Below are 13,861 nucleotides of genomic sequence, written 5' to 3'. Positions count from 1 at the left end.
TTCTTTTGTCTCTTTATTTTGGTTTGTCTCCTTGTGAGTGATCACAGGGGTTTGCTTATCTGTTGTGTTGACTCCCTTTTGGGATGCTGTTCTGTGAGAAAATTACAGGTGCCTGCTTATCTTTTCTTCGTCCTTTTACCTTCAAAACCTCTGAGCAGCTTGTTGCTTACTTCAGCTCTTCATAGTCCTGCAAGATAGCTAGGGCCCCGACACTGGTTCCACAAGGGGTCATATAAGCTTTTGTGCTTACCATAATTTATTTGTCTGACACCATGTCTCAACCCTGATTGTTGTAAAACCTCCTTCTAAACAATGAACAAATAGTTACAATTTATTACAGTGGCTGCAGCGCTTTCTGTGCTCTCTGGTTTGGAGCAAAATGAAATTTGCAGGCGAGCAAGAGGCAGCAAGGTTGTAATAGAAAAGAAAAACCTTGGCAGCTGTCTTTTGTCTAAATCGATGCGTTACCTTTACTGTGAGGACTAGGAGGCTGCGTTAGTGACTTGATTTAGAGGGTGGGGGAGTGAAAGGGCGGGTTGGAGCGCCTGGGGGTACCGCGAATGGCCAGAAGTTCATCATCATACCCAAAAAGGGGTCTGAAGCCCTTGTTAGGTGAACTTGCCCCCCGAATTCGAGATACCTTTGCTGCAGGGATGGGAGCGTTAAACACTAATCTGTGCAGGCGATCGTACTGTGTTAGTCTCCTGAGAGGACTTGTTGTTGCGTGCTTACTGCACCTGGGCTCTGGGGTAAGAGGAGAAAATCTCTTTTGAGTGAGCGACTATAGCACAAAAACTGCAATGGTCGCTGCAGATAGATCTATGTTTTGCTTCCTTGCAGGGAGCGCTTTCTCCCGGTGTGCCATGTTAATGACTTTGAGATTGCTGATGTTCTAAGTCCAAGTAAGCAAGTGCTTGTGATGCTGTCTGTCCTGTGTGGGAGTGTAGGGGGATTGGGGTGGTGGCACTTGACAGGCAGGCTGCTTTCCTGCCCGCTTGGCACTCGACTGCTAGTAGTTTGTCCATCAAGCTGTGGCACTCTTGAAATGGTGTGGGAATACGTGGCCGTGGAAAGTAGCCTGAACTCTGTGGAGTTCTCTCTGGAGTCCTTAGGCAAATACCTCCGCAGGGAGCGGTTAGATGGTGAAAGCTGCTCTTCCGTCTCCGCGGTTCCCAGCTGCGGCGATTCTGCTGCGCCGCAAAGCTTAGGACAGGCTGTTGTGAAGAACGCTTTCACTTCTGGGTCTGTCTTAGCTTGTGAGAGTGTTGCCCGTTACTGATGTTCCTGCTGGGGGGGCAGAGGAAGACAAGCCCTGTTTCTGCGATCCCTTGCCTCCTCTGTGAATTATGCTTGGCCCACCTTTTCCTAAGTGATTGCAATATGCATGGAGACCAAAACAGTGATGACTTGCAATTCTAATTTCAGAAGCAAAGAGGACAGCTCGCTTCTTGAGTGGCATTCTCAACTTTATACATTTTCGAGAATCACGCCGTGGAGTCTACTTGGATTTACAGGCGAACTATGTAAGATTCGGGGCTGTGTTACTCCTGATGCTTGCTAAAACATAAGGAATGTTAACCTCAGTTTGAGAACATAGAGGTTGTACTTCTTAATTGCATGTTTTAGAAACACGCTGGGGTTTTCCTGTGGGTTTAGAGATGGTGCGTTTCAAATGAAATACGTGATTAGCAGAGCTCAGAGAGAACCCAAAATGTAAACGGTGTTCCCCTAGAATAAAAACATCTCCACGTAATTAACTTGCAGAAATGAGCTATGGAGAAACTGCAACAGCTGGAGACAGCAAATCAAGAGGCAGCAGTGAAGCTGGAGAAGCTGAAGTGAGTATAAGGAGTAGGAGCTGAGTTGCACTAACCTTCTTGGCTAGCTCTCCTGTTCCCAGTGCATGTGTGGGGTGTGCAACTGGGAACTTACTAGTTGAGCTTTGTGGTTTGATAGAGCAGACCGAGAACAACAGGCTTCTCTGCACCTGGTGTAGATAGTGGACAGCCCAACCGGTGCTCAGAAGTTTGGCCCCTCTACCTCCCTTCTGCTTGTCTGTGACAGCTGAGGTGGTAGTTCCTCTTGGACTAGAAGAAAAGTACTTGCTTTGAGTAACGGGTGTGGGCTTTGGTGTGTGTGGGACTAGCTTGCTGTGAAGGGCAGACGGTGTAGAGGCAGTAAGTTGAGACAGTAGTTAGCTTTGTTTCCTGGCAGTGAAACATATCTTGCTTTCCTAGGAGAGTTTTCTTTCAAACTGTCTACCTTCTCTCCCTTACCCCATCACACGTTCTCAGCATGTGCACCTCCATGCTTTGTAGCTTGGTTCTCAAAGCGAAGTAATATTTTTGAGCTTTCCTCCAAGCCTGTTTAGCTTAGTCTGGGCAGACTCAGCTTCTCCACTGGCACTTGACTTTGCTGTTTAGCCTCTTTGGGAAGCAAGCCCGGAAGTATAAAGCAGTTTCTGTTGGGTTGTGCCCTGTTAGAGGAGGGGCTTGTCTGGTGAGAGGCCAGAAGAGCTGTTGTGAGCAAAGAATAAGACTTTGGGAGTGCCTGGTTGCTGTGAGAGGAAAACTGTATTTTGTAGCTCAGAGACTGTGGTGGATCTTAAATTAGAAACCATCATTTTGATCGTCTAAGCTCTTAAGGATGAATTCTTTCTAGAGTGGTTGTTCTAGCCTCACTAATCTATCGATTTTGCTAATAATGCTGACACTGTCAATATCTCAGTGTGTGGTTGTGTTATTTATTTATTTATGTTTGCTTAGCACTGTTCCTGTAGAAGAGCAAGCAGAGTTCAGGCAGCTGTCTGATGACATTCAGGAATTGCAGCAACTGCTAAACCACGACTATCGTCGGAAAACGGTATGATCTCTTTACCCCTTTCTCTGGAATGCTGCTGTAGCTTCTGATCACAGGTGTTCCTTATTTTTGTGTTGGTTTTGTTTGTTTTGTCCCCTTCCCCTACTTTTGTGAAGGATAAAGAGGACTTTTCTGATTTAAAACAAAAAAGGTATTACAACACCACATTCTTTTTAATCCCTCCCCTTACCTCTTTGTTTACCCATAAGTGATGTGAAACATGCTTGGAATCAGAGCTAGGGTCTTTTCTTTTGAAATACATTGTTGTGGTGAATGGAGAGGCACCTCTTTTCTTGTTAAAAGGAACAGAATATGAAGGGTTTACTCAGAACTGAGGGTGAACTATGTTGGGAAATAGACTGAGGCCTAAGAAGGGTTACCCAAGGAAAGGCTCTTAAAAAAAAAAAAAAAAAAAAGAAAGAAAAAAAAGCCAAGGTGGTGTTGGTAGGGAAGAATGCTACTTTCCAGCAAGGGCAGCTTTCTTCTAGGTCTCACAGGTAACCTTTTCTGTCACTTCAGAGAAATGAAAATCTGGTTAGTATTTTTTTTTTTTTTTTGGAGGTGCTACTGTAAGCCGTCTGTCTGCTTTTAATATTAACCATGTTTCACCTTCTTATTACTGGAGACCTGGTGTATTAATGTAGGCCTTCTCAAAGTAAAAACATGACCTCTGGCAAAGAAGATTGGGTGTGTGTAACAAACCACAAGGGCTGATGAGAGCAGAGGAAGTAAAATGGCACCAGTATTTGCTGGTTGGGATGGAGCTGGGATGGCAAGTGAGACATGCAAGCATGCCGAAAAGGCTTTGGCGTGGTAGTACAGAGAAGGGTGCTGATAGCACTGCGTAGTACAGAGGTAGCTGTTTTGGCTCTTGGGAGCTATGGGCTATGTTCTTGTTTTCTGTTCTGCCTGCCCACTCTGATGGAGAGAACCTTCCGAAGTTAGTGCCATCTGTCACCCCTACTCCAAGTCACCTACGGCTGCCTGCCTCCTTGATGTTCCAGTGGCTTTTCAACAATGTTTTCCTTCCCTATATTTTAAGTTTCTACAGACTGCTATTTTATCTGCTAGTTGTGGCATTCCAGAGAAACTATCAGTGAGATTTAAATAGCAGTGAGGTGTATGACCTTAACTGTGGCTTGCATCTGGGAGATTAGCTTAGTATAAGGTAGCTCTTCCCCTGAAAGAGTCTTAACCCACACTAGGGCAATTGTCTGTTCTGTTGACAGATCTAAGCTGGAAGAGTAAAGGAGGTAGCAGTTGAAAAGATGTTCCTGTTGTAAGTTTGTTGCTTTGTTTCTTTTCTTGTTAGACAGCTTTGCAAGAAGTGATCTCACAAAAAAAGTCAGATATTGCAGAGAGGACCCGAAAATTGGTGAGTGTACCTTGATATAGGCTATAGTTTAAATTCCAGTTCAGCTAATTGATCATCTTTCTGCCTTTAAGATCAGGTTAGTCTTGGAGCTCGGTAACGTGATAGTTCAGGAGATGATTTTTAGCTTTTTAAAAACTGTTTCAGCTTTGCTTTTCCCACAGAAACTTTACTGCAACTAACTGGTGATTTTTTTTTTTTTTTTAGACTTTACAGGCTTCTCTGGTATACGCGTGAACAAACACACATCTGTCGCCCGTTAGACTGCGCCTCTGCGTCCACTCTTGCCTATTTGGGGCCTATGGATTAGAGGCAAGATCACTTCTTGGTAATTTCACTTTTGATTCACAGTCTGCAGACAGGTCACAGTGTACTGGTTATAAGATAGCATGTTTAGCATGCTTAATGGAATTTTACCATGCTTTTCCCTTTTATTTCACCAGATCCAGCTGGTGTCGGATGAAGAAGCCAGCGTCTGGCACATGAAGTTGCTGTGTTTTTTCATGCAAGCAGATACCTCCCTAGGCAAATGGCAGTGTTAGGCAAATGACAGGATCTTATTTGCACCTCCCTTTATTCTGGTCTGTATATACACTTTGGTATCAAAACACAAGTCATTTCCAAGAATACTTTGATAATGTGTAGGCAATACGTTTTATGTTAAAAGATTCCAGCTTCAGCGATATATGATACCAACCTTAAAATTCAGGAGGATTTTCTAGGTCTGTAAGGGGACAAACATGCAAAATGTTCCTAAACCAGTGGCGGTGTAGTGGGGCCCCACTGCAAGAGGACAGAGGGCATCTTTTCACCGTTGCTGGTGTAAGAAAGGAAGAAAACAGGACCCGGTGGGATCCCAGGTTCCTGAAAGCCCTAAATGAGCAAAACGCTTCAGCCCGTGCTAATCCAGCATGATTGAAGCCCGCTCCGCGCAGTCCTTAGGGTCGGGACCAAACCTACCTGCTGATGCCAGTTGTGGCGCATGAAGGATCTGGGTGCTCGTCTGCGCAGGGCAGGTGTTGGCATTGCCCCTCGCTGGCCTGCAAGGGGCTCGTGGGGCGCTCAGGAGAATCCGAGAAGTACCTGCTACAGGAATTAGACGCCTCTGGAATTTTAGCGACTGGTCAAAATCCTCATTTAGGCAATTAAATCGATTTTTGGATCCAACCGAGGGGCGTCTTTTTTTTTCAACAGTTACAAAAATGCCAGATTATTTTTCCCCCAAAGTGTCAGTCTCTGCATTTAACTGCGACATGTGGATGCTTCTTCTTTATAGTTTCTCTGGGGAGAAAATTTGTTTCTTTCTTATTGAGCTGCCCAGGTTTAGGGGTGGGGAGGGGGGCACATGCAAGCTTTTCAGAAACTCAAAGCTTAAACTTAAATTCTTGTGCTTGCATTAAGGCTTGGAAACAGGTGACCTGGTTTCCAGCAGCCTTTGGCCCCCACTACTGCTCACCAACTGGAGCCCTGGGCTTCTGGTGACAGGAGCACCCTGCTTTAGAGCCTAGATGTAAATATAAGATCCTGACTTGACAACTCTGTTATTAATCTCTTTGCTCATATACCTGCCTTTGCACAGCAGAAGATTCTCAGATTCTTTGGGGCACCAGTGAGCTCTCGGGGCTGGTCCCAGCAAGCTCTGCTGGGTTTTGTGGCCCAGAGACCTTGGTAAAGGTAAACTCCCTGGCTACAGCACAGTTCTGGGGCCTTTCCTGTGCATGGGACATAATTGCTCAAGCCTGTTTGTGGGACGTGGTAGGCCCCATGCTGATCCTGCTTTTCAGCGGGTATCATATGGTACAGGAGGAGTGCTAATGCTCCTGGTTGGCAGATAGGCACTGTCCACAGTTCTAGTGGCCACTCGATATTTTGCCAATGATGTCCTGCGCCCCGGTGGGGGGCAGATTTTGCAGTGTAGAGTTCATCTATCACTGCACAGATGCCAGCCAGCCAGGCTGCCACAGTGCCAGCTGAGAATATACAGAAGCCAACGAGACACAGAAAGATGTAGTCCTGCTTGTGCAGTTGGATCAGGCAGTCCAGCTGGAGCTGTGCCTCCACTGCGGGCATTTTCAAGCTGCGTAGACCTTCTGGCATGTAGCAGGTGATGTTCTCGGCACCTGCAGAGGGAAAAGCAGAAGCAAGACTAACTTGTCCGTGTCCTGAGCAATAGTGGGTAGGAGTCCTGCTAGAAAAGCAGTGGAGGAGTTTCCTAAAGCCTTTGAAAAATGTCTCCGCACTTCACACTCCTTTCCCTGAAGAGCCTGGGGGAAAATACGTAGTCCGTCCCTTGCCAAACCAGGTAGCCAGAATGATCAGAACGATTTCTGTGTTATTGTCGCGATAGGAAAATACTGCCGGTTGGATTATACCGCAGTGTCAAGCTGCTGTACCTGCACTGTTGAGTTCTGCTAACTGAGCACCTTCATTTTAATATAAAAGCTCTTGTGATTTTTTTTTAAAAAACCTTAAACATCTTCTGACATGCCATAGGCTAAGCTGAAAGAGGTTGTTTTATGCTGGCATAGTGAGGTCTGCATCCACAGAGTCAAGCTGTGAAACTTGGGTTGTTTGCAGTTAGGGGTCACCGAGCTTGTTGTGTGAAAGAAAAAGAAGAAAGTCCTCAGTAATTCAGTTCCGCCGAAATAATGACTGTGCTCTGCCGTATTGTAGTCTAGGCCGTGAGAAAACAGGTGCTGGTTTTTCCCTCTGGAGCTAGTGAAGGCTGGGCGTAGTAGGAAGCAATGTCTCTTCCTGGTGTTTGTAGAAGGCCAGTGTGGCCTCCAGCACAGCCGCCTCCTTCCCCTGGGGGTTTTGAAATCAGTGCGACAGACTCGGTTACTGCGACAGAACCGTGTCGGTCGCTGCTGGAAGTGCTGGATGGGTGGTCCTTAGGGAAAGGGAGCAGGGGAGAGGGACGAGCAACAATTTATACTGTATTATGTTATGTTGTATTTTGTTATACGTTGACGAGTGGATACAGCTGCAGAGACCGTTGGTGCTGTTATCGCTCGCTGTCAGGAGCGTAACTGCGGGGCTCGTTCACCCTTACCCCAAGCCGTCGAGCTGTGGGAACTTCCCGCCTGCGCCTCGACCGTGCGCAGCTCCAGCTGAGCGTAAAACACTGGCACAAAGTGGTCTGTGAAGCTGCAGTGGCTCTCTAAAGGCCGGGACAGGGATCTGCTTGCAGCAGATTTCAGTGCTCTGCGTTGCCCCTCAGTTCCGTCTGTCCCACCGTCCCTCTGCTAGAGCTGTCAGCTCCTGGGACAACCCTCGTTTTAGGGCCGCCTAGGCCTGACAAACAGGGAGTTGCTTTTCCCTGCCTGGATGCAGATAGGCGCACGTGATCCGGGGTTCCCAGCGTGGATACACTTACCTGCAGCATTAAAGTTTACCCAGTTCTCACACCAGTTCCAGGAAATACAACACCTCGTGCTGACTCACCCGCAGCACCTGGCTGGGACATAGCAGCAAAGTCTGACAGAGGAGGAAACTGGAGCTGCCTCCGCTGGCTGCTGCTGAGTCTTTCCGCTCTTTCTCCCCTGCCCTGACACGTGGAAGCAGGGAGACGGGTCGTTTCTTCCCAGCCCTGGCGCAGTCTATTCCATCTCCTCCCAGCCTCATCAGAAAGGTTTCAGTAGGTGCCTTGGTCTCTTTCCCATCCTTCCCGGGATTGTGCAGGGACCCACACGAATACGTCCAGTCCTCGCTGCCACTTGCTTTTCTGCTCGTAGCCTTCCAAACCACCTGCAGTGAGCTTTACTCTCCTGTTCAGGGCTTCCACGTGTTATCTCCAAACTACCTGGCGACTGCTAGGGGTAGGACTTCGCTACACTGTTCCATAACTGTCTGTAACCTGTATGAGGACAATAAGTACCTTTACAGGCATTTACTACGCCTATTAAGACACTCAGACATCCCTAATTCTGTTCTGTCCTAACACCAGCTTCCCTTGCCCTTCCTTATGGTTCTTTTGTGCCTTTTTCTTACTTGATGGACAGGTTTTCTCAAATTTCTTTTTTTTTCCCCAGCTCTCCTTCATTATTTTATTGTGAATTACTGAGGATCAAGCTTTTTTCATTGGTGCAGTGATGTGTTCCTTTTCAAATTGGAAAATCAAATACAAATTTCATAGCTGCATAACAAATTTTTACGCTTGGGAGTAGTGTTTCTTTGGAAAAGGGAACCAGTGATCACTTTGCCTCATGAATATTCAATATCTGTGGTCCAGCTGTAGACTCTCTCAATAAGATGGAAAAGAGCTGGATTTTGGTGAGCCAGATGATGTAAGGAAAGAAGGCTCCTGCCGTCAATAAACTGCTCTTACTCGGGAGTAAGTGCCTTTCTGCTGCAGAAGTCAGAGGAACTCAAGCGGACGCTCATCTGCAATGCATGTACATTGATTATTTTGGATAACTTAAAACAAAAGTGAGCCAATTTGCTCTGGGATGCTGGTGGAAGAGTGGGAACATATGAAGCCCGTCAGTCATAAGGATACAGGGACGCTTTTCTGACCACAGTCTTAACTTGCATTCTGTTTTACCCTGTCAATCGCATTTCACCGGTACCCAAACCAGAACCCCCCATGGGAACAGCAAAAGTCTTTTGCCGAATTCAGAGCATTTGGATCACGGCTTGATCCTGAGAACCTGTCAAATGTACCTGCTTTGCGAGCTAGAAGCACTGTGATAGCTGGAGGTTATAGGAACTGTCGTTTTGATCTGCTTTAGCACAACAGCTGCCGTACTTTTACGGAAAAAGGCATTGCGTCCACTCTTCACATGTGGAGATGGGTCAGCAGGGAATGGGGTGTGATTATAGTCCCACTGAAGTTAGCAGCAAAACTCTTGCCACAGTAGCAGACCTTTTCCTGGAGACCCTATCCAGCGCCAGCTGAGAGCAGAAGCGGGGCTGGCTGGGTTTCAGCCCAGTTGTGTTTGTAGCAGGACTGCTCTAGAGGTTGTGCAAAGGAGAGCTGCCTTTCTGCAGCGCTGTGCAGGAACAGAGTAGCAGGAGGTGTTTGAGGTGAAGGGGACACTGGCAGAACGGTGGGCAGCTCAGGGCTGGAGAGGCTGAGCAGAGCAGGACAGAACAGAGGCAGGAGCAGAGCACTTCACGCATCTCCACGGAGAGAGGGGTTTTTAACGGACTGTTATGGACGCAGCCATACTGCAGCAGCAACAAAAAGATACAGTCTATCGAGCAGCTGAAGAAAAGGCAGGAAAATCAGAGCAGTAGCCTTCTCTGCAGCTCTCCCCAGAGCCTCCTCGGGCTCCTCACTCTTGGCACTGCAGCTGTAAGGTGCTTGTGACTCGCAGTGACAAAAATGATAACAAGCTCGCAGTGATACCGCCTGCAGCTGGGGCAGGCACTTTATAGAAGTAGCAATAGCCTAGCTACTGGTTACGCTTCCCGATGCTTCCCTCTCTGTCCTGAGGGTGTGAGCAAGTGTGATTCTCTGTGGGACAGAGTGCACGGAGCTGCTCTTATCCGTGTTCAGTGGTAAAAGTAAAAGATTGGACTTGCAGTTGACATGCAGTGGCACAGCCCCATGAGCTAAAAGGAGCTTGTGCTGTCTGACCTCTCCAGTCCTTAATGTGCCAAACTTTTGGGGCAGAGACCAGAATACCCTCTCTCTTCTGCCCAGATCTGCAGGCGCAGGGAGGAGAGGGGTCCTGCTTACACAGCCCTCACCTGGAAAATGAACGTTGCTCTTTGTCATCCATGCAGTGAAGTCCAAGAAGGAGCAGTTGCAGTGCCAAAGGTTGACACTGAGCCCCAGAACCCTCAGGTTGGGCAGGTCACGGACAGTGCTGGTGTCCAGGAATAGTAAGCCAGTCCGGCTCACGTCCAGATACCTCAGCCAGGTGTTGTTGGCAAAGGCATCCTTCTCAATCTCCACAAGGTTGGGGTTGTCTGACATCTTCAGCACTACCAGGCTGATGAGCTGTGAGAAGGTGCTGAAGGTGACCTGTGTGAGGTTATTGAAGCTGAGGTCCAGGTAGACGAGCTTGGCCCCACCAACGAAAGCGAAATCCAGATCATCCCCCAAGAGGTTCTCCCGGCAGTCCAGATAGACCAGGTCAGCGAGGAAGCTCAGTTCCACTGCAGGCAGGTATGAGATCTTGTTTGCTGCCAGAATCAGCTGCCTGGTATCCAGTGGGATGGTCACAGGGAGCTCTTGCAGCTGTTGCCCTGTGCAGTTCACTTCCAGGTACTGACAGCTGCACCTGCTTGGGCAGTTGATAGTCTCTGATGCCAGCCCCAGCCCCAAAAGAAACATGAGGCTCAGGGGCTGGTGTCCACCTGGAAGAGACATGATCTAACACCTCCCAGAGTGCACGGCCCCTTAGGGAGTACAGACAGACAGGCACGGAGGAGCTGCAAAGGAGGGGACCTAGGGAAGTGGTTTTGTCATTACAGCCATGCCGACGAGATGTCCAGCGGCAAGGCTGTTGGGAAGCGCTCTGCTTCTGTGGCTCACCTGGCTCCTTGGCAGCCTGCCTGGCTGGAAGCGGAGCCGCGTTTCACCCACTTTCTGGATCTGCAAGTGCAGAGCGGTGGCTAGAGTGTCTCCATGTCACGCTCATTGCCAGCTGACACCTCCGTGATGTCAGCAGCTTGCAAAAGCCACCTAGTTTGGGGGACACTGACATGACCGGCCTTGCTGAGCCCGTGCTGCTTTCGTCGGAGTGAAAGCGCACGCCTGTAGGCCTACGAGGCAGGTGCTCCCTGGATGAGGACACCAAGTGTGTGCAGGGCGGGTGTGAGCAAATGCAGTTGCTGTCACAAATAATGTCAAAAGCCGAGGCGTGGTCATTTGTGTAAAAAATTGTAACTATTTGTTCATTGTTTAGAAGGAGGAATAAGCCGATGGAGGGGGAGGAGGAGGTTTTACAACAATCAGGGTTGAGACATGGTGTCAGACAAATAAATTATGGTAAGCACAAAAGCTTATATGACCCCTTGTGGAACCAGTGTCGGGGCCCTAGCTATCTTGCAGGACTATGAAGAGCTGAAGTAAGCAACAAGCTGCTCAGAGGTTTTGAAGGTAAAAGGATAAAGAAAGGATAAGCAGGCGCCTGTAATTTTCTCACAGAACAGCATCCCAAAAGGGAGTCAACACAACAGATAAGCAAACCCCTGTGATCACTCACAAGGAGACAAACCAAAATAAAGAGACAGAAGAAGACCACGGCCTTCCTCTCCACGACCACCAGAGAGCTTCAGACGACCCCCCCAGCAACTCACACATGCGCGGGACGCACCGGGAAATTACAACGCAGACTATAAGGGGGGACTGTGTGTGAGGGAGGCGCGCGCCGTTGGCGGAGCTGAGACTCCCCGGCCGCCCAGCGCTGTTTTGCTTGTGGCTGCTTACTTAATTAAATAAATTGTTCACATGATTTAACAAACTCTCTGTATGAATTAACCTTCAAGAGAGTAACTTATGACAAATTTGGTGCCGTGACTCGGATGAAGGCAATGGACTGAAAAGCTCTTCGGAAGGGGAGGCGCCCCGCCGAGTTCGCCTCTGTCGAGAGCGATTTTCACTCAAGCCCTTCACCGACGAACCCTAAATTAGCCACAAGCAAAAAGGAGCCGGCAACCCCAAGTAATCTTTGTGCACGAAGACCGAATGAAGACTCCGGATAGCCCACTAGGATTGATGGGATGATTCCCCTTCTAGGCGGGGAAAAAGTAAAGTTAAGATGATATATTATTGTATTGAAGTCTGGGGCAACAAACCTATAAAAGGAGAAAGTGTTTTCTGGCCCCCTTTTGGTTCATCTGAGGACTGGATATGCCAGGCCCCAAATAGTTACGTAAATTCAAAGGAGCCCTTCAGCTTAGAAGAGAGCGAGTATGCACACCTCTGGATAAATCCAGAGGCGAGAACCCTTTTATACCCATTAAAAGAAAAAGGAGGGCGGGGGAAAAAAGAAGCGAGAATTAGAGATCCCATTATCGCCACCCCCTTATATACTCCCTCCTATACCTACGGCCCCTTCTCTTCCCGGGCCGACCGAACTTCCGTCCTCGGGGGAGTCGGATGGCGAGGCTAACCCTAGTCCCCAGAGACCAGTAACTAGGAGTCAGACTACAGCACAGGGGTTAAGTCTCGAAGGAGGATTATATCCACTGCGGGAAATAGCTATGGGAGGACCCCAACCGGGGACAGGATATGTAGCCGTCCCCATTAATTCCGGGGACGTGAGAGATTTTAAGAAGGAAATGGGAAACCTACTAGAAGACCCACTGGGAGTGGCAGAGCAGGTGGACCAGTTTCCAGGACCAAATATTTACACTTGGGAGGAGCTACAGTCCATCCTGGGAATCCTGTTCACATTTGAGGAAAGAGGGATGATTAGGCGAGCTGGCATGCGAATCTGGGACCAACAACACCAGCAAGGTCCGGCAGCAGATGTTAAGTGGCCGATGCAGTCGCCTAATTGGAATAACCAGGACCCAATCCATCGCGGTCATATGCAAGACTTAAGAACCATTATCATTCAGGGGATAAGGGAATCAGTCCCAAGGGGACAGAATATTAATAAGGCTTTTAATGAACAGCAAAGGCGGGATGAGACCCCGACAGAATGGTTAGAAAGGCTGCGAAAAAGCTTGCAGTTGTATAGTGGCTTAGATCCAGGGACTCCTGTGGGAGGGGCCTTACTTAAAACTCAGTTTGTGGCCAAATCCTGGACGGACATTAGGAAAAAGTTAGAGAAAATAGAGGACTGGCAAGATAAGGGTTTAGATGAACTCCTGAGAGAGGCACAGAAGGTGTATGTTAGGAGAGAGGATGAAAAAGAGAAGAAACAAGTACGAATGATGGTGGCAGCAGTACGGGAAGGTCAAAGAGGAAGGCCTAGGATGGTGCGTGGGAAGCTTGAGAGAAAAGAAGGGAGAAATGGTCAGGGACAAAGAAATGTGATCTGTTTTTATTGTAATAGAAAGGGTCATATTAAGAGAGAATGTCGACAGAGAAAAGAGGATGAGCAGATGTTCAAGCATGAGTAGGGGTGTCAGGGGCTCTATTTGCTGGGGACCCGAGAAAAAAACGAGCCCTTGATAAAATTAAAAGTAGGTCCCCAGTGTGAGGAAATGGAATTCCTCATAGACACAGGGGCTGAAAGATCTACGGTCCAAACCTTACCTTTAGGGTGTAAGGCCTCGGCAGAAAGGGTACAAGTAATTGGGGCAAAAGGAGAACCATTTGGGGTTCTCGTTATAAAAGAAGTATTAATCAAATCAGGTTCCAAGATAGGTGTGGGACCTTTACTTTTGGTACCTGAAGCTGAGTATAACCTGTTAGGTAGAGATTTGATAATAGAATTAGGCATAAGTTTAGAAGTGATAGATAATAGACTACAAATTAAATTGTGTCCTCTCCGAATAGAGGATGAACAAAGCATAAACCCGGAAGTTTGGTACACTCCAGACAGTGTGGGCAAATTGAATATTAAACCTTTTAAGGTAACTATAACTAACCCGGGTGTACCAACGAGAATTAAGCAATATCCCCTGTCCGAAGAGGGCAGGCGGGGATTAAAACCTGAAATTCAGAGGTTACTACAACAGGGGCTAATGGAACCTTGTATGTCCCCTTTTAATACCCCAATATGA

General features: G+C 47.9%; 1 protein-coding gene across 1 annotated transcript; it reads right to left on the bottom strand.

Moving 5' to 3' along the window:
- Positions 1-4,984: 4,984 nt before the first annotated feature.
- Positions 4,985-10,550, bottom strand: LOC134154742 (leucine-rich repeat-containing protein 52-like). Its single transcript, XM_062601417.1, has 4 exons — positions 9,926-10,550; positions 6,105-6,351; positions 5,192-5,314; positions 4,985-5,048 (listed from the first exon to the last, which is right to left on the bottom strand). Exons 1-4 carry the CDS (start codon positions 10,548-10,550, stop codon positions 4,985-4,987), a joined length of 1,059 nt encoding a protein of 352 aa, XP_062457401.1.
- Positions 10,551-13,861: the final 3,311 nt, after the last annotated feature.

Source organism: Rhea pennata, unplaced genomic scaffold (genome assembly GCF_028389875.1).
Source record: "Rhea pennata isolate bPtePen1 unplaced genomic scaffold, bPtePen1.pri scaffold_40, whole genome shotgun sequence".
Taxonomy (NCBI): Eukaryota; Metazoa; Chordata; class Aves; order Rheiformes; family Rheidae; genus Rhea; species Rhea pennata.
This window is presented reverse-complemented; position numbering and strand designations above follow the sequence as displayed.

Excerpts from the sequence above, each read along its gene's own strand:
- LOC134154742 (XM_062601417.1), bottom strand. The coding sequence starts at position 10,550 with ATGTCTCTTCCAGGTGGACACCAGCCCCTGAGCCTCATGTTTCTTTTG. Across the intron at positions 5,315-6,104 it reads CGGGGCGCAGGACATCATTG|GTACTTCTCGGATTCTCCTG; the intron begins GCAAAATATCGA and ends TTCCTGTAGCAG. Across the intron at positions 5,049-5,191 it reads GCCACAACTGGCATCAGCAG|CAACGGTGAAAAGATGCCCT; the intron begins GTAGGTTTGGTC and ends TTCTTACACCAG.